Source organism: Physeter macrocephalus, chromosome 21 (assembly GCF_002837175.3).
Source record: "Physeter macrocephalus isolate SW-GA chromosome 21, ASM283717v5, whole genome shotgun sequence".
In the NCBI taxonomy this organism is placed as follows: Eukaryota; Metazoa; Chordata; class Mammalia; order Artiodactyla; family Physeteridae; genus Physeter; species Physeter macrocephalus.
In genome coordinates, this window is record NC_041234.1 from 81,976,263 (window position 1) to 81,997,523 (window position 21,261).

The 21,261-nt window shown below is 39.2% G+C and overlaps 1 protein-coding gene across 2 annotated transcripts in view; it reads left to right on the plus strand.

The window, feature by feature from the left end:
* RNF128 (ring finger protein 128) overlaps positions 1-21,261 on the plus strand; it is a 99,697-nt gene that overhangs the window by 47,834 nt on the left and 30,602 nt on the right. For both annotated transcript variants that reach the window (XM_024128239.3, XM_024128238.2), the window contains exon 2: positions 17,847-18,094. In XM_024128239.3, coding sequence (XP_023984007.1) covers positions 17,847-18,094 — 248 coding nt within the window. The remainder of the gene's footprint in view (positions 1-17,846; positions 18,095-21,261) is intronic.

Below are 21,261 nucleotides of genomic sequence, written 5' to 3' on the forward strand. Positions count from 1 at the left end.
GATGTTTTAAAAATTTGATTTACACCATTCAACTTATGTCTCCAATTAAAGTGCTCCCAGTGAACATGTTGATGAATGTGGAATTCCATAACATAAAAACCTTACAAAAATATAGCCTGATCGGTGAATTGTTTTTCTAAGCACATAAAGAACTATTTCCCCCAGTCCATGGAAGAAGTGTGTTGTCTCATCTAGAATGCCACATTTAGTCTCTGTTCTCAGGCTTAAATGGAGGAAATAGAGGAGAGTACCAAAGATATTTCCTAAGTTATTTTATGATTATAAACTTAACCATGCGTCTTGCAGAAAACTTGGAAAATACAGAAAAGTATAAAACTAAAAATAAAAGCTATGTATAATTCCACAATGCAGAGATGGTACCGTTAATATTCCTTCTAGTCTGTTTTTCCATGTATCCTACTTTTATCATAATGGTTATTTTTTCATGAATATTAATGTAGTATGAAGAAAATATAGACAGTTTAAAGGAAAACACGAAAAGCCATAAATATAACCATTTTAGCATTTGGGGGTGTTTTTTTTGTCATTTGCTTCCTTTGCTCTGCATATATACTATTTAAAGAATTATAATTATATACTGTATATACAGTTTTGCATCCTGCTTATTATTGTAAGCATTTTCCCATGTAATTAAAAATAGAGAGAGGGTTCTCTTGTAGGCAGAAGATGGTGGTCATTGACTGGAGGGGTGGGAATTGAGCTTCTCTTCCATTAACCAGCAGAAAGGAAGTGCAGAAATGGCGACAGGGAGGGGTGTGAATTGGAACATCTAAAACAAAAATATGCCCCATAGAGCTTTACATAAAAATATACTTACTAGCCATAAATGTGATCTGGTCTAACCCACGTTCATTGCCTATTGTGGCCTTGGTGTTTTGAAAGGTATGATCACCATTTGTACCTTAGTTCCTCTTCTCCTATAATATTCCTATAGGTGATGTCTTCCTTACAAATGAGGTTTGCACCCAGTTTCCTGGTTGCTTGGTTAAGTAGTACCTCATTGACTAAAATGGCTTTTCTTATTCATGATGACCACTGAACTGTAAACAATTGTTGGGGTTTTCCCCAAAGTTTACTTGATAGGGTACCAAAAATACTGCCTAGGGGTGAATAATATTTTGTATATGTAAATTTCATCAAAGAATAATGTACATACCAAATAGGTACAGAAATAATTAACATGTAGCTCAGTGAATTTTCACAAAGCAAGCACACCTGTGTAACCAGCACCTGGCTCAAGAAGCAGAACAGTACCAGAACCCCAGAAGACTACCTTGCGCCCCAAGACAAAGAATCTTTGAAGCAGCACAATTGTCAACTTTGTCTCCTGAGGAAATGACTTCTTGCAGCATGTGGTAGGAGCCTAGTCACCTACAGAAACGAATCCTTCACTGTATTGGAGCTAGTTAACTGTGGTGATCCTCAGCTACACACTGTAGGGAGTTATTTCCAAGCACAGTATACACACACTTTTAAAAAATAATTAATTAATTAATTAATTAATTAATTTTGGCTGCGTTGGGTCGTCGTTGCTGAGCACAGGCTTTCTCTAGTTGCGGCGAGTGGGGGCTACTCTTTGTTGCAGTGCGCGGGCTTCTCACTGTGGTGGCTCCTCTTGTTGCAGAGCACAGGCTCTAGATGCACGGGCTTCAGTAGTTGTGGAGCGTGGGCTCAGTACTTGTGGTGCGTGGGCTCAGTAGTTGTGGCTTGCGGGCTCTAGAGCACAGGCTCAGGAGTTGTGGCACACGGGCTTAGCTGCTCTGAGGCATGTGGAATCTTCCCGGACCAGGGATCGAACCCGTGTCCCCTGCTTTGGCAGGTGGATTCTTTTTTTAAGTGATCTTTTTATTTTTATTTATTTATTTATTTTTAACATCTTTATTGGAGTATAATTGCTTTACAATGGTGTGTTAGTTTCTGCTTTATAACAAAGTGAATCAGCTATACATATACATATATCCCCATATCTCTACCCTCTTGCGTCTCCCTCCCTCCTACCCTCCGTATCCCACCCCTCTAGGTGGTCACAAAGCACTGAGCTGATCTCCCTGTGCTATGCGGCTGCTTCCCACTAGCTATGTTTTACATTTGGTAGTGTATATATGTCCATGCCACTCTCTCACTTTAAACCCTCTTCTTTTTTTAAAGCAATTAAAAAATTTTTTTCTGTTTTTTAAAAATTAATTAATTTATTTTTTGGCTGCATTGGGCCTTCGTTGCTGCACGCGGGCTTTAGTTGCAGCAAGCGGGGGCTTTGTTGCAGTGTGCGGGCTTCTAATCTTTTTGAATTATGGTTTTCTCAGGGTATATGCCCAGTAGTGGGATTGCGGGGTCGTACGGTAGTTCTAGTTGTAGTTTTTTAAGGAACCTCTATACTGTTCTCCATAGTGGCTGTATCGATTTACATTCCCACCAACAGTGCAAGAGGGTTCCCTTTTCTCCACAGGCAGGTGGATTCTTAACCACTGCACCACCAAGGAAGTCCCCATGGACTTTTTGACACAGTTATTAAGCTAGTTTAGAGTTGCCACATTTTGCTGTTAACACCCCACTTTGGAGCCCTATGGGCAAAGCAGAGCACAGCTGTATGTATGTATGTCTTTCTAGATATCATGACATATAATTATTGCTTAATTTACCCATAGGCTTGTTACAATATTGATTTCTTCCGAAAAGAAAGTTTGGTGATTTATGTCCGACTTGACGGAGGCTGTTGGGTTCAGAACCTAGTTGTGCTTTACTTGGTTTTAATGCTTGAATGCTCAAGTTAGATACAAATCAGTGACTTTGAGTTTAACCCTTTTTATTTTGAACTTTTTTGAAAGAAGATGGTGCTTGAACTCACTTGTTGGGGTGTGTGTGTACGTTTCCCTCCAGATATTAATCATTATCATTTCAGATAAAATGTTTAAGTAGCTTAGTTAAATGCTGCCTGCAACTAAAAAGTCTTAGCTTTTGAAAGGAAAATAACACCAAAATGTTAACCTTGGTTACATCTGGTTGGTGGAATTATAGGTGATTATTGTTCTCGTCATTATCATTTGTCTGTATTTTCTGAATTTCCTATAATGAATATGTTTTATACTTGTAATCAGAAAAAATCAGGTATTTTTAAAAATCCAAAATACTCCTATAGTGTTGATAAATCCTAAAGAAAACATTAATAATGTGACCTTCGCAACAACAGGAATGAAGCATACCTTATAATAGAAATGATTTACTGACTATTATGAGAATTTAAAGAAGAATTACTTTGGTCTTTTGAATATATCCAACTTACATAATTGTTAGCGACTAACTGTTAACACTAACTGGTTTCTTCATATGTAAAATGAGCCTTGAACACTACAGAACTTTAAAGAATGACTTTTTCTATTTTAATATGGAATATTTCTCTTCTCTTTTGTATCACGAGTGGTGTTTTTTTCTTTCCCCCCTTACACATACCTCACCTTTCTTGTTTTGTTTGTTTGTTTCCCATAAGAGGCCTGCTTCCCTTCACTAACCCCCTTCAATATCCATTCTGTTCAGTACTTTTAAGATTAGTGCTAAATTTAACAGCTTAGGAAGAAGAATCCAATATATTGGCAGTTTTAACCCATGACACACTGAGTTCATCTGATGACAATAGGTTTTGTCATTCTAGAAAAGAGGAAGAGATTTTGTGAGAATAAGGGCAGAGGAGAATCATGGTGTTCTTATTTTACACTTCATTAATGATATGCAGAACATACAAGCTCAATGAAAATTGCATTTAACACATCAGTAAAATTGAATTACAGATCTTCCTCAACTTATGATGGGGCTACATCCTGATAAACCAGTCATAAGTTGAAAATATTGTAAGTCGAGAATGCATTTAATACGCCTTAACCTACCTAACATCATAGCTTAGCTTGGCCTACCTTAAATGTGCTCAGAACATTTATATTAGCCTACAGTTGGGCATATTTGATAATAAAGTGTTAAATATCTCATGTAATTTATTGAACACTGTACTGAAAGTGAAAAACAGAATGGTTGTCTGGGTACAGAATGGTGGTAAGTGTATTGGTCACGTGGCTGACTGCTACTGCCCAGCATCACAAGAGAGTATCATACCACACATATCGTAAGTCAAACCATCATAAGTTGGGGACCTTCTGTACTTGTTTTCAAAATTGGCATTTCGCTTGAGATACTATTCTGCTATGTGAAACTCCACAAGTTGGTGGTTTGCACAAGAAACTGTCAAATTCAAGGGTAGCTTCTGTACCACTTCTGTTTCTCTTAGGATACATTTTGTGTTCTACTTTTATACCCACTTCCTTTGCCTTTCATAGCTTAATTAATTGTACCTTAGATATTCCCCCCACCTCTCTCTCTCGCTGAACCCCATCTTCCTTTTCAAAAAAATTTGAGCTTCTTTCTATGTGATGCCATTTCTTTTGAAGTGAAATTAAACATTATAAGCAGCCAGTGCTTTCAATATCTGACGACCTTGAATGTGTCCATAACTCAGTCCCACAGTCTCCACAGAAACTTCCCATTAACCATGTAATCCTCCTGATTAAATATGCATTTTCCTTATGTCCCACTATTTAAGATATTTTAAATGTTTTTGGTTTTTGTTTGCTTTTTGCTTTAAGTATTTCTGTGATTTTTTTTTCTGAGAAGTTTTATTACAAATATGGGTTAAATAATAATTTATATTTGCTTTGAAGTTTTTAGTCCTCCAGGCATTCCACATGGAAATAATCTGTGGGCTCATTTGGGAGCTCAGACACTGTTTACCAGCATTACTATGGGAAAATGTATTGTCTCTAGTTCCAAATAACTCATTTACAAATGATTTTTTTTAATTAAAAAAAAATTTTTAACATCTTTATTGGACTATAATTGCTTTACAATGTTGTGTTAGTTTCTGCTGTATAAACAAAGTGAATCAGCTGTACGTATACATATGTCCCCATATCTCTTCCCTCTTGCATCTCCCTCCCTCCCACCCCTCTAGGTGGTCACCAAGCACTGAGCTGATCTCCCTGTGCTATGCGGTGAGCTGATCTCCCTGTGCTGTGCGGCTGCTCCCCACTAGCAATCTATTTTATATTTGGTAGTGTATATATGTCCATGCCACTCTCTCACTTCGTCCCAGCTTACCCTACCCCCTCCCCGTATCCTCAAGTCCATTCTCTAGTAGGTCTGTGTCTTTATTCCCATCTTACCCCTAGGTTCTTCATGACCTTTTTTCTTTTCTTTAGATTCCATATATATGTGTTATTATACGGTATTTGTTTTTCTCTTTCTGACTTACTTCACTCTGTATGACAGTCTCTAGGTCCATACATTCTTGTACTAGTTTCACCTGATCTGAAAATTTGAGGGTAAAGTGGCATGATGGAGGCCATGTCAGAATTTTATTTTATGCCTAGGCTATGGTCTGGTTTTGTGCTCATTTTTCCCCCTTGGATGCAGCACAGTTTATTCAGTGGAATTCTCCTTCCCAAGGTCTCACGTTACAGGAAAACAAAACCAATGACTACAAGGACAAAAGAGCACCATAATTTCCAACATTCATCTGTGTAAGTTTTCTTTCCCCGAAACCCCTAAATCTCCTGTTCATCTTTTTTACTGCCTAACAGAGATCTGATTAGTTTTAACCTATTGTGTATATATTGTTAGTCAGTAATTGCTTTACCTTGAGCCATTAAATAGTCTTATCAGATTCTGAATAGCTCTGGATATTGTGCAATTTATTATCCCAAAGGGTTGAATACATTGATGCTGTGGAGTTTACTGACTAGCATTCCTCCAGGAAACATTACTAAATAGCAACAACAAATGTTGAATTTTGTTTCTAGAAATCTTACTACTCCAAAACGAAAGCTATGACAATAGAAAACTTCAGCATAAACATTTTAATACAATTACAGAATACCCTATTAATCAAATAATATACATACCATAATTTCTGCCTGGCCTGGCAGTAGCATATCTTATTATTTTCTTTTCCTCAGTATCAGCACAAATTTAAGGTTGTATAAACACTCAACCTGTTCCAACTGCTTCAAGACTTCTCTTTTATGCCTCTGAACTTCCTCATAAGTGCCCAAACAACCAGTCTCCTAGTGAACCAGGATAACTGGGTTCTAACTTGAACTTGGGGCTAAAATGGCATCCATCCTAGCTCCTGAATGTAAGTGTGAAACTTAAGTGGACTCAGACCCCAGGCTGGAGAGGGATTATTGCCACCCTAAGTGCTGCTCTGGCAGTATGGTGATCTCGGTGGCATCAGCACTGTAGCAGTAAGCGTCACACTAAACCCAGGGTTTGCAGAGTAGGATTAGTATTTAATTTGTTACCCGTGTGTAGATAATATGTCCTTGCTTATAAGCAAACAGTCTTGAAGAAATGCCATCTTTGAATGCAGGGAGGAGGCGCATCTTAGACTCTGTTCACCACAATTATCTTTAAAGGATGAATTTGTTTTCAGATTCAATCAAGGTTCAAATTACCACTAAATATAGCACACTTAAAATTGCATTCATCAAATATTTATTTGACATGTGTTACGTGCCAGGCACTCCGTTAGACATTGTAGTTACAGTGGTGAAAGACCCAGTCCCTAACGTGAAAGAATCCATGGTTTAGTGAAACTCAAGTACACCAGATAACCTCAAGGGAAGCCTGCACTAGACAGTGTAAAACCTATCTAATGCAGATGAGTCAGGATCTTATAAAAGAAGGTTGAACTTTATTCTGTAGGTGAATAAAGCTACAGAGCTTTATGGAGACCAGTTAAGGGCCTTTGGCAAAGAGCTCTTTAAAGGCCTTTGGCAAAGGAATTACATGAACGTTTTTCCCATTTAGAAAAATTTATCCAGTAGCTGTAAGGGGAATGAATTAGAAGACTGAGACTGGTGGCGTGGAAACCAGTTAGGAGGTTGTTACAGTGATTTTGGTGAGAGACAATGGTGACAGTGAAGCAGTATTGTAACAGAAAAGAAATGGGCCTGTTTATTATGTGGCTAATTTTCAAAAAATAAGTCTATTGGCAGAGTTTTTCTATGCAGGGTAAAGGATTGGCATTGATCTGGCTAGAGTGACTGGACCACTATCTTGAAACTCCTTGACCATAACATCAAACTATAATCAAACTCCAGCCCGATACTTCTGAAAGTATGGACCACATACCACATGCAGCCAAAGAACCCACAGAACCTGTTAAACTGCAGATTTCCCAGCCCCACCCCAGACATACTGAATTAGGGAATGGGGCCCAGGGAGTTCAATGTTTTAACAAGTTTCCCAGGTAATTCTCGTGCATATTAAAGTTTGAGGATCATTGATCTAGCCCGACAGTTTTCAAAATATGATCTGGGAGCACTGGTCCCTGAGATTCTTTCAGGGGCCCATGAGGTCAAAACTATTTTCACAGTAATACGTAGACATTATTTGCAGAATTCACTGTGTTGACATTTACACGGATGGTATAAACAACGGTGGGGAAAAGCTGCTGGCACCTTAGCACCAGTTAAGACAGAAACACCAAACTATGTTATATACTATACCTCCATGCATTTACAGTAAAAAGAAAATGCCAGTTTCACTTAGGAATGTCCTTGATGTAGCAGTAAGAATAAGTAATTTTATTAAACCTCTACTCTGTCATACACAACTTTATTTTTTTTTTGCCTATTCTGTGTGGTGAAATGGGAAGTAGGCACAAAGCACTTGTATGACTGAGTTGTGAGCTGAACTAGCTGTTTTCTCCAAGCAACTCCTTTTTAACTTGAAAGAACTACTGACAAACAATAGTTATTCGGCCTTGGGTGTTTGGAAGACCTATTAAACACTCCTCAATCTTCTAATTACATATCTGTGTGAGTACGGATTTACCTTCATATACTTCAACCAGAAAAACAGTTCACAGTAGATCTAGTGCAGAAGCAGATATGAAGAGCCAACTGTCTTCTGTTAAATCTGACATTAAAGAGGTTTGCACAGGGCTTCCCTGGTGGCGCAGTGGTTGCGCGTCCGCCTGCCGATTCAGGGGAACCGGGTTCGCGCCCCGGTCTGGGAGGATCCCACATGCCGCGGAGCGGCTGGGCCCGTGGGCCATGGCCGCTGAGCCTGCGCGTCCGGAGCCTGTGCTCCGCAACGGGAGAGGCCGCAGCAGAGGGAGGCCCGCATACCACCAAAAAAAAAAAAAAAAAAAAAAAAGAGGTTTGCACAAATGACAATGCCGCTCTTGTTACGTTTTTGGGGAAAATAGTTATTTTTGATTAAAAAATGTTAATTACATTAACATATTTACAGCTGTTATTTTAAATGAATGAATAAATAAATGTAAAATTCTCTGTTAATTTCTAATATGATTAATATGAATAGAAATAATCTACATAAACAAAAGTTCTTTGGAGTCTTCAATAACTTTAAAGCGTATAAAGGAGTCCCAAGTCTAGAAACTTGGAGGAATACTGATCTAGCCCTTGGGTTCTTAACAATGTGCTAAACATTACCACTTGTGGAAATCAGAAGAGGCCTGGCAGGACTAGGTTTTTAAATAATAATTCTAAGAATTGTTTATCTGTGAATATGACATGTCATCCACAAATTATGCATCTGTGACCTTTGGAACAGCATGGTTTCTAATTTCCTAGTGTCTTTAATATGCTGTTTCCTGAGGGTTCCAGCTCCTGAGATTTTTTTTGGTGCCATATCAAATCTGTGACCCATTCGCTAATGTAGTATTACCTTCAAAACCTGGGGGTACAGGACAGAAAGAAAGGCAACTTGCTGAACTACCCCTGGCTGTGTGCTTCTGTTTCATTTGTTGGCTTAAAAGGATGCTAATAATAGAAGGTGATTTTGGTCATCTTCACTGCCACCACCCCTCCCTCAAAAAGATGATTTGTAACAGTACAAAAAGTTAAGAACCATTGCTTTAACCAACAGGCAACCTGTACTAATGCCTATTTCATATTCTTCTATAGACTAGAATTTACCTAAAGGCTAGTTAGGAGCATAACATATTAAAGGGATGTGCAGTACTGATTTGTCTGGTTCCCACTAAACCACAGACATATATTTCCAGATACTTTTAAGAAATCATTTGTATATTTGTTTGTTGAGGTGCAATGATAAGACTATTTTTTTTTTCATCCAGAGAACTGCCATGAAGCAGTCAATTTAAGAAACTAAATTTGGTTCATTGGTGACTGGCAATAACCAAAAGGGGGCAAAAAAAACAAGTTGTCACAAAACAGGAATTTGAATAAAGAGAGCCTAGTCTGGCTTAAAAGTTTAGATAATTTTTTTTTTTTTACTGGTTTAAAAAAATCCCACTTAGGACTGCTTGGTCTGGGGAGCTTTGATATCCCTCTTTGAAATACATTGACCTTCCCCAGTTGCTCAAAGAGTTTGGGCTATGAGGGAGGGGGTGGGGGGGAACTGAACCTTTAAAAGCTACTGTGGACAGAACGAATATATAGAAGTTCACTTGAATTGGTTCCAGATTTTCTAATGGAGGAAATGTTTGTTAGAGAATTATGTTGGAATTTGTCACACCTAGATCTTGTTCATTCCAGATACAAGTGAATTCATAAGTGGTGACCCCATTGTATCATCAGAATGTTGGGCAGTATTGAATGTGAGCTTATTTTTAGAAGAGCTACTTTGGCTTTCAATTGCCCTTATTATTTGTAAGTCGCTCATTGTGAATACTTCTTTCTAATATTAAAAGTGGAAAACTGGTTGAAATAGATACTAGAACAGCTTTCCTCACCTCCTCGTATTTTGTGTTTGAATGCCAAGGTGCTGTAAGTATGCCATCCATATGCTTAGGATATTTCATATATTGTAAAATATTTTAGACTTTATTTTACATTTTGACATGTTAATATTAAAATGTGTGTGTGTGGGGGGAAGATCCAGAAGCACAGAGCTCACTACATGGTTTGCACTTGAAAAATAATTTATTCAATGAATTTGTCTGTGTTCACAAATAAATAAGATTAGATCAAAACCATAATATCATTAGTTTTTTTGAAAGAAATGAATGGGGTTGGCCACCAGCAGGATCCTAGGGTCAAATTTCTATATATTATGAATAATAACTATAAAGTACTTTTTGCCAGTAGTGCTGAGGATAGATAACCTTTATTTATATTAATTATAATTGAATGATATTTTAATTGAATGATATTGAGTAACAGTAGTAAGAGTTGCTATGGCCTATTTTGTTACCTTTGTTCCCAAGATAGGCACATGCCAAAACCTTATTCACTGTTGAACATTTGAAATTGGAGTCTGAATTTCCTCTTCTGCTTAATTATTATCTATTCCTAATCTGTCCCTTCTCCCAAAATACTCTAGATAGCAGAGTGAGAATGTGAAAAACTTGAGCCATATCATGTTGTTAACGATTTTTAAGTGGGAAGTTCAAGGATTCCCTGGAGAATTGAGTGACTGCTACAATGATCCTATCAAGATAGATGTCGTTAAAGTTCTGCTGGACCCAGGAACATGTGTTTAAGCAACAAGAGCCCAGATTAGCTATTCTTGACCATTAAATTGTTAATTGTAAAGTGGTGTTCACAGAAAAAAAAAAAGGGGGGGGGGCTTCCCTGGTGGCGCGGTGGTTGCGCGTCCGCCTGCCGATGCAGGGGAACCGGGTTCGCGCCCCGGTCTGGGAGGATCCCACGTGCCGCGGAGCGGCTGGGCCCGTGAGCCGTGGCCGCTGGGCCTGCGCGTCCGGAGCCTGTGCTCCGCAACAGGAGAGGCCGCAGCAGGGGGAGGCCCGCATACCACACACACACACACAAAAAAGTGGTGTTAATACACTAGAATTGTAAAAATGACAGCCTGTTGTTTTTTTTTTGCTTTTCAACTCTGAAAATTTATCAGCTACAAAGCATTAAAATTTATGTATTTGCATAGCACAGGGAGATCAGCTCGATGCTTTGTGACAACCTAGAGGGGTGGGATAGGGAGGGTGGGAGGGAGATGCAAGAGGGAGATATGGGGATATATGTATACATATAGCTGATTCACTTCGTTGTAAAGCAGAAACTAACACAGCATTGTAAAGCAATTATACTCCAATAAAGACATTTTAAAAGTTTATGAATAAATCCTTGAAACCAAGTGCAGATTTGGAGAGATTCAAATCCTGAAATGACAGCTGTTCTGTGATCAGGGTTTAGGCCATAAAGGTTTGTTGTGCAACTAATGATCAGTTTTCCTCATCAGACATTTCTAGCATGTTAAAGATTTTTATTTTCTTTTTGGTGGGAATGGGTGCTATGATTTTTGGAAAAACAATGAAAGTAATAGCTGTTTGAAAATTCCGTAAGGATAGCAGGAGAGATGTAGTCATATTGCTTTGCCAGAATTGATTTTAGAAGCTTAGTACAGCCCTGCTTCCTTCAGGCAAAAGCTGCAACCCAGTGGTCTGATTCCCACTTCAGGGTTATTTTTGCCACATGATACTTCTTCCCTCCTTCAAACTCTAGTCTGTTTCTGGTTACCAATTTTTAAATAAAGAGCACTACCAAGTTCAGAAATATCAAAACAAGTACAGTTTGTTATATTACCAATTACTGGACATTGAAGGAAATTAAGTTGTCTTTTTTATATAGGAACCTATTCTAACCCAGTATCAGTTCGGAATGTGATTTGGAAATCCTTTTTTTCTACTACTGGCCATGAAAATGGATATGTACAATTCATTTCGCTGGCTTAGTTCATATTCCTAGTGGTGAATGGCTAATATATAGGAGACATTTGCAAGTGCCTAGAGGGCAGGGACTATATTTTATTCCTTTCTGTAGCCCCAAGGCCTAGCACAGTGTCTGGCATGTGTATAGATACTTACAAAATACTTAATGAGTTTAGAGGTACTGTCTTCTGTATAACTGATCCACAAGAAGATTAATTGGATAGCCTTGATCTTATTAGCACCATGTTTTAATCAGCTGAGCTGTACAACCCATATTTGGCTTCTTAAGCCTGGTACTTTCCAAATGAGATAGTTGTAGCAATATTTTGGATAGAAAAGTGAAAAGCTTGACACCTTGTATAAGAGTCTATGTATTAGTACATCAACATTGGTTTTAAAGATCAACTGTAAGGGGCTTCCCTGGTGGCTCAGTGGTTAAGAATCTGCCTGCCAATGCAGGGGACACGGGTTCGAGCCCTGGTCCAGGAAGATCCCACATGCCACGGAGCAACTAAGCCCGTGCGCCACGACTACGGAGCCTGTGCTCTAGAGCCCACAAGCCACAACTACTGAGCCTGCGCTCTAGAGCCCGCGAGGCACAACTACTGAAGCCCACGCACCTAGAGCCCGTGCTCCGCAACAAGAGAAGCCAGCACAGTGAGAAGCCCACGCACCACAACGAAGAGTAGCCCCCGCTCGCCGCAACTAGAGAAAGCCCACGCGCAGCAACGAAGACCCAACGCAGCCAAAAATAAATAAATAGATAAATAAATTTATAAAAAAAAACCAAGAAACTGCCAAACTGTTAAAAAAAAAAAAAGATCAACTGTAAGAATGGTTTAAGGAAATAGCAATAATCTTAAAGATTGTTAAAACTATTTCCGTTTAATACATTATTGTACTACTGTGAGAGAATAAACCGATATGCAAAATTCTGCAGCATAAAGAACATAGATTCAATGATACAGGTTAGGTTTCTGTTAACTGAGCTTGTTTTCTTGAGTGTCTGAACTCCTGTCTTCAAAGATCAGTTCTTATAATCACTGAAGAAGTGCTTTGAGTTTCTCCAGGAAGGGAATAGCAATACTTCATCCTTCCAAATAGGCAAAAGATTGTATTTTAATCATCCCTTTGAAAAAATGTCATTCTTCACATTTTCTAAATCTTATTTAAGATGAGAAAAACTTCTGGGCTTTGTGTGCATTTTCAAAGTTCCCTTCAAGTTTCTATTGCTCAACACACCAGAAATCAGAGAAATTAAACATTCAGAATAAGTTCTGAATACGACCACATCTGTGTTTCTTACAATAAATGGCTAACTTTTTATACAGAATATGTTTTGTGATGCTTTGAAAAGATCACTTTCAAAGTCATTAATTTTAATTTGAGAGGTTTGGAATTAGATGAAGCATAACAGCCCCTTGAATCTCCAATATTTTAAGGACAGGAAGAAAGCTTAAGGGAGAAAAAGGCTTGGCCTGCCTGCTGTAGCAAAACAGACACACACACACACACACACACACACACACACACACACTCACTCACTCACTCACTCACTCACACGCCCCAGTCAGAAAAAGGTTTTTTTTTCTGTTCCACAAAAAGAAGTCTGATTGTTCTTTGAAGTTTTAGGGTACATATTTTGAGTGTGTGTTTTTCTTTTTGTTTTTTTTTTTTTTTTGCGGTACGCGGGCCTCTCACCGCTGTGGCCTCTCCCGTCGCGGAGCACAGGCTCCGGACGCGCAGGCTCAGCGGCCATGGCTCACGGGCCCAGCCGCTCCGCGGCATGTGGGATCTTCCCGGACCGGGGCACGAACCCATATCCCCTGCATCGGCAGGTGGACTCTCAACCACTGCGCCACCAGGGAAGCCCTGTGTTTTTAACAATAGCAAATAGAGAAACAAATTTTACTTGGGACTGTACATGAACTTTGGCTTTTTAAAGTAGGTATGAATAAGTGAAAAGAATAAGCAAAGTAATTTCGTTATAAGTTTTGAATTGTATACTACGTGTATTTAAGTTTTGACTCTGTAATGTCCAGTGGTGCACTGGAGTCATCTGACTCAGCCAGTTGTACCCATATTTTCCCAACTCTACATTCATATGGCCATGGGAGTAGTATTTATACCATGGAAATCGGCACACACTACAAATCGAGGCTTCTTCCACCTCCCCCAACAGCCAGTTGTAAAACATTTACCACTCCCCATCCCGAGTGTACCTATTTAATTTTCATTTTCTACAGTCAAATAATAGCTTTAGGTTTCATTGAAGATAGAGAACTGATGTAGAATGGTGCGAAGAGCAGAGGCACTGAAACCAAACTGCCTGGGTTCAGATACCAGTTCTGCACGTATTAGCCTGTGTTTTCTTAGGCAAGTTAGTCAGTCTTATCTCTAATGGGATAATAGCAGTGCCTACCTTATAGGGTTGATGTAAGGATTAAATATGTTAATACAGGTAAAGCACTTAGAATAGGGTCTAGTTTACAGATGAATCTTATCTGGCAATTTCAGTTATCCAGAACATAGCCAGGGTTCAGGAAGTAAACAAAAATGTCACTGAGCAACCAATCTAAATATCAAAGGGTGGTACTTGCACCAAAGCCCTCAAGCTGTCTCTGGGAGCCTGTTTTATTCTTTGTTTAGATCCAAGCTTGATTGACTTTTCAGAGCTGACAGTAGATTAGATGTATAAAATTAGAAAGAGGGGAGAGATGCTGCTAGAAGCAACAACTGACAACCTCTCTCCCCCAAAGAAAATTACCCAAAGTGAGAACTCAAAAATGAGTCAGAGGGGCTTCCCTGGTGGTGCAGTGGTTGAGAATCCGCCTGCCAATGCAGGGGACACGGGTTCGAGCCCTGGTCCCGGAAGATCTCACATGCCGCAGAGCATCTAAGCCCCTGTGCCACAACTACTAAGCCTGAGCTCTAGAGCCCGCGTGCCACAACTACTGAAGCCCACGCGCCTAGAGCCCGTGCTCCGCAACAAGGGAAGCCCGCGCGCTGCAACAAAGAGTAGCCCCTGCTCGCCGCAACTAGAGAAAGCCCGCGCACAGCGACGAAGACCCAACACAGCCAAAAAATAAATACATTAAATAAATAAATTTTTTTAAAAAAGAGACTGCATAATACCTAAGGTCCATTCCAGCTCTCCAAGTCTGTGACTTTGGTGAAAAATCATAACAGTTTGGGGACAAATAACCTAACTACTGTATTAAATAATAGCTTACAAAGATGATCCACTATCAATAGTAAATCATAATCAGTATATCCTAATTAGGAAAATAGGGCTGTATGGATGACTTTTTTAAATGTCCTTTCAAAATTGTTGAAATTAAGTATTTGTATAAAACTTTTTGTTACTTGGGGATTTAAATATGGAATACCTAATTCTCTGACAATACCATATAAAGGAAGGCGTTACTGTAGTTAATTAAAAGACAGTCTCTGCCCTTAAAATGTTCTTTAGAGAGGGGGTAACAGAGGAGCAAAGAGGGAACATTTACATTCTCACTTGGAACTCGGGAAAATAACACAGGAGGCAGCATTTGAGCTGGGACTTGAGTAACACATAGACAGGCAGAGAAGGAAGGGGGAGTGTCAGAGCAGATGTAGAGCATTTTAGGCTGAGAGAACCGAATGAGCAAAAGGAAAGTTATGAAGAGTGAATGACACTAGCAGATCCCATGTGGCTGGATCTAAGTGTTCATGAGATGGGGGTGTAGTGGAGGTACATCAAACTGGAAAAGTTGGCTTGGGACCGGATCATGTAAGACTTTAAATGCTAGGCCAAGAAGTCAGAAATTTAATGAGTAATAAGGAGCCACTAAAGACTTTTGAGTAGGGAAGAGGCATGATCCAACTAAGTGATGACAAATGTCAACCAGGAAGGCTGATGAAACTTTAAGGGAAGGGGGAAAATTGGAGTTAGGGTGACCAGTTAGGAGGTTACTGAAGTAGCTCAGGCAAGGAAATTATGAGGGCCTACATTATAGGGCAGCAGGAATGGAACAGAGGATCTGAAAATGGGAGATGCCAAGGAAGTATTATCTACATGACTGACTAGGTTAGCAGTGAGTATTCAAATGTGATTCTGAGGTTACTAAACCCGGTGAGCAGAGGGTTGTGATGCCATTAAGTGTGATCGGGAACAGTGCAGGGGGAGCAGTTTTTAAATAGTTGCAAGGGTGTAAGGAGGAGGAGATATATAATAATGCTTAGAAATAGGTCTTTTATGTGATTAGAACGCTAATTCAATAGATAGTTGGACTACATATAGCATATATGAATATGAATTGGGGCGATTGAGGCACAGCATTGTTCCTTACGTGTAGACAATGTATATTTCTTGACTACCCTTGTTTTTGAATCTGCATTTGACCACAATGGCCAGTATGTTCCTGAGCATCCAGCCCTGCCACCCACCTCATATCTTCTAAAAGAATGAAAACTTACTTCTGTTAGTCAAAAACATTTAGAAGGACACATCTGTGATTTAAAAAGAAATCTTTAAAATTATCATATATTCCCAAACCTCATTTTTAGAATGATCTATGCTTTCAAAGATTATTCAGGTTACAATATCAGAAATGAACGCTAGGTTATATAATTAATCAAAATTTTATAACCAGAAATTTTCCTGATAGATGGCTTGTAGAGAAAAGCCAAATAGTGACAAAAGAGAATTGAAATAATTTCTGTGCTTTTAGTGCCAAAGATAGAAATGTAAAGCCCCCAAATAAAGAGAAAAATGAGCCTCTCTCTTGCAAAATAGCCAGTTCTTTAGGACTATTTGCATTATATACTGATAGAGGAAAGAGATGCAAAGAAGACATTTCAGCCTCCTTCACTTCCCATTGCTTCTGAGATTTTCCTCATGTAAATGGGAAGAGAGTGAGTTGTCAATGTTACCAAACTGAGTAATGGCAAATGAGTCAGCAAAGTTATATAAAAGGGTTTAACTAAATGACTGTCATATGTAAAAGTAATGTCTTTTGGAACGTTAAGGATCTTTAATAATACCCTATGAATATATTTTTTGAATTAGTAACTTCAAGTAAGAAGAGGATCTTGATCTTTCGTAGACTTTGGCCACTGGGGGCCATAAATTTAAGGGATTACTTGCATAATAATTCTGCTATATACATTGCCATTTAAGGTTTGTACTCTTGATTTGATCCATTGAAAGTGTGAATGCTATTAACATTCGAAGAATTCTATTCTCTTCCTAAAGATTATTGGTCTCAGGTCATTAAGCGTTGGAATGGTGAGAGTAATTTAACATTCACACACCACTGGGAAAGATAATGTCTGTTCTTTATTTTTATCACAAGATTTATAAAGTCGACTGGTAAAGTGGGAGATGTTATAGAGATTTGGCCTTTAGACTAAGACTTATAGACGATTAGACTAAGTAATAAGTTTAGTCTGATTTCAGACTTGACTTTAGTTGGGGTTGAATAGAAACACATTTCTATCAATTTTACATGTTATATTCATTGCTAACCTGATTAGGTCCATGCAAAACCTTAGAGCATCTTGGACAAATTTTATATTGCTCTTGAGGATATAGAAAAATGGCACATGGACATATATATAGGTTGTCCATTTGGGCTTGTAATCATTGTTTGTCTCAAATTACTAATCCTGATATGTAGATCCTTATACATTTTAGTAGCGAGCTCATGAGATAGTCTATCACTTTATAAATTGGGAAACATATAGTTAAATAGTTTTGTCTTTCTCAAATCTCAGATTCTCTAGGAGAATTCCCTACCATCCAGGTGACTACTTGTCTTTAAGAAAGCCTTCATGTAAGAGGCAAATTGGGTCCCAAACCCAATACTTTTGAATTATAGGTGGCAAACCTGAGGGGAGGGGAGGTATTTGTTATATATATCATAGCTTCCTTACTAAACTATGAGTTCCTTAAGATCAGTAACCAAGTCTCAGCATGTTTATATTCCCTATAACCTACATATGCATATGTGCCCAATAAATGTTAATTGAATGAATGTCCTTCCTTTGTCTCATTGAGTGTCATTTAAAATCATTTTAGCAATTGGATTTTTATACTAAGAATGCTTTACCAAACTAAAACTGAATTTCTTTTCTTTTACAGGTGCAGGAGACATTGTTGCAATCATGATTGGCAATCTGAAAGGCACAAAAATTCTACAATCTATTCAAAGAGGCATACAAGTAACAATGGTCATTGAAGTAGGGAAAAAACATGGCCCTTGGGTGAATCACTATTCAATTTTCTTCGTTTCTGTGTCATTTTTTATTATTACGGCAGCAACTGTGGGCTATTTTATCTTTTATTCTGCTCGAAGATTACGGAATGCGAGAGCTCAAAGCAGGAAGCAGGTTTGTAATGGCCCTTTCTTCCAATTTAAAAATATTTTACTGTTTTAATTGTAGATTCAGTGTCATGCATTTTAATATTCTTCACTCGCTGGACAATGATCCATGCATATGTTTTGTGAAAACTGATAGTTTTTAAAAGTATGTCATCTTCTATCCTCTGAAATCTCTTATTTTCTGAAACTTGTCTATGGCCTTAATCCTGCCTGGTTAAGTCTTCTAATACCTCATTAGGGAGCACAGCCAGCATTTAAGTATATATGGATATAAATACATATGTTCCTTTACACATTTTTTTCTAAATTACAAAAGCATTTCATACGCAATATAGAAAATTTAGAAACTAGAAATTACAAGGGAAAAAAAACCTTCACCCAGAACTCCATATAACAACAACAAAACTGTAGTCACCACCCAAAGGTAACCACTGTTATTTTACATGTAAGTGTGTGCCTGTATGTGTGTGCATTTGCATTTGAGGGCAGGGCTGGGAAGAGAGACTAGGCTGAATGTCATGAGTAGGCAAGTTTAAGATCTAATTGTGCATCATATAGTACTAGGCTCCAAACAGAGTCACATATTCATAATTTCTCCCATATTTTAACAACTGATGTATAAACAGGTACAAAGTACAAAAATAATAGAACAAAAATACCAAAGCATCATTGAACAGGGAAGAACCTCTGGTTATATGGCATTGATCCTACCACCTTTAAAGTGCCGCTCATCCCTCTTATATCCTCACTTCTCTTCCTTACCCAGCTTGACTTCCATGGCCACTCCCATGCATACATCTTCAGTTTCCTTGGCCCTTCTCTCTCCTTGTTAACTTGCTGTCAAAACCCAACCCTGATTAAATCCTACTTCCCAACTACTCTATGCCAGTTCTTTGCTTAGCTGAAGTAGGAGAAAAACATTAGCATCTATACAGGCTAATCTCATTTTAAATTTATGATCACAAACTCAGAGGGAGTTTGCTTACTGCTGCCCAACAATCATGCCATGTTTTCTTAGCCATTTCCTCTCCTTTCCTAGGTTACTAATCATACATATTCCTTTCTCCTTAAACCTCCAACACATCCTCCACCTTTACTCTCAACGTGTATTTTGGATCTTATTCCACTGAGAAAATTGAAGTAATCAAGAGTACTTCCATGGAGCGGCTGGGCCCGTGGGAGCGGCTGGGCCCGTGAGCCATGGCCGCTGAGCCTGCGCGTCCGGAGCCTGTGCTCCGCAACGGGAGAGGCCGCAGCAGAGGGAGGCCCGCATACCACAAAAAACAAAAAACAAAACAAAAAAAAAAAGAGTACTTCCACAAGCTTCCACCACATGTACCCATCTATCTGCATCTGTGCCTATACCCGATATCCTCTGCCTTGTCGTCTGTTACTGTAGACACCCAAGCATGCTATTAATTGCTTCCATTTTCAGAAGAACTTCTCTTGACCCCAGGCCAGAAACCTTGGAGTAAATTCTTTATTCTCTTTCTCTCACTTTCCTTGTAACCTCCATCAGCAAGTCCTGTTGTTTTCTACCTTCATTATATATCCAGAATCCTATTACTTCTCACCACTCCCATTGCTTCCACCCTGGTCCATGCCACCGTCATTTCTTAACCTCCTCTCCCTCTCGAGAATTCTTAACACAACAGCAGAGTGGTGTGCCACTTCTCCAGAATGATTAGTAGGGATTTAAGGCTTTCAGCTGATCATATAGTGGGGGCCAGATTGCATTTTATATGTACTGAGAAGTTCCTCCAAAGGCAGTGAAATTCTGGCCACTTCATGCACTCTTTCTCGAATAATCAAAGATGAACCCAATTTATTTGAGAGTAGGGAAGCAGTGAGGATTTCTATATGGCAAGAAGGTTAATTAAATTTGGGAACAGATGAAAAATTGAAATCTTATTATAAAACATTTGTAAAGATTTAGACACCAGCATGTGGTAATGAGTGATGATTATCTCTATGTTTAAAGTTAATTGACTTCTGTACTTCTCCTTAGAGAAGCAGCTTATCACATTGGTGGCAGGTTCAGCCCGTTACTAGCTGTGGTCAAAAGGATGTTTAAAATTCCTGTGCCAGGCCATTCAATAGTTTCACACTGTGTTAATATTTGGCATTTGTATATTGTGCTGATTTTATCTCTGAAGTTGGAAAGAAATTGGTATCCAGTATGACGAACTATTCAAAGGTTATAGTTACAATGACAAGAGTGTTTGGTTCAAAGTTTACAGTTACAGTGACAAGAGTGTTTGGTTTGTGCATGTTCATGGTGGGGTATGTATTCCTGTAATCCAAGTGCTATATTAAATCTGTTAATGTGGCATTAAACCCCATAAGCAAGTAATACAGTTTATAAAGAACTGTCTGGTGTTGCAAAAGCTCCATTGGATATTTGAGCCCGGTCTCATCACTCAAGTAATTTTCATAGTTTATAATATACCTTAAGAAAATCAACTTCTGTACAAATGGTTAAGAATAGCATTAAAACTTCTCACCTCACCAGCACTGAACCAAGATGGTGGTGTAGAAGGACGTGCTCTCACTCCCTCTTGTGAGAACACCAGAATCACAACTAGCTGCTGGACAGTCATCGACAGGAAGACACTGGAACTCACCAAAAAAGATACCCCACATCCAAAGACAAAGGGGAAGCCACAATGAGACGGTAGGAGGGGCGCAGTCACAGTAAAATCAAATCCCATAACTTGTGGGTGGGTGACTCACAGACTGGAGAACACTTATACCACAGAAGTCCACCCACTGGAGTGAAGGTTCTGAGCCCCTCGTCAGGCTTCCCAACCTGGGGGTCCAGCAACGGGAGGAGGAATTCCTAGAGAATCAGACTTTGAAGGCTAGTGGGATTTGACTGCAGGACTTAGACAGGACTGGGGGAAACAGATACTCCACTCTTCCAGGGCACACACAAAGTAGTGTGTGCATCAGGACCCAGGGGAAGGAGCAGTGAACCCAGGGGAGACTGAACCAGACCGACCTGCTTGTGTTGGAGGGTCTCGTGCAGAGGTGGGGGGTGGCTGTGGCTCGCCATGGGGACAAGGACACTGGAGGCAGAAGTTCTGGGAAGTACTCCTTGGCGTGAGCCCTCCCAGAGTCCACCATTAGCCCCACCAAAGAGCCAGGTAGGCTCCAGTGCTGGGTCGGCTCAGG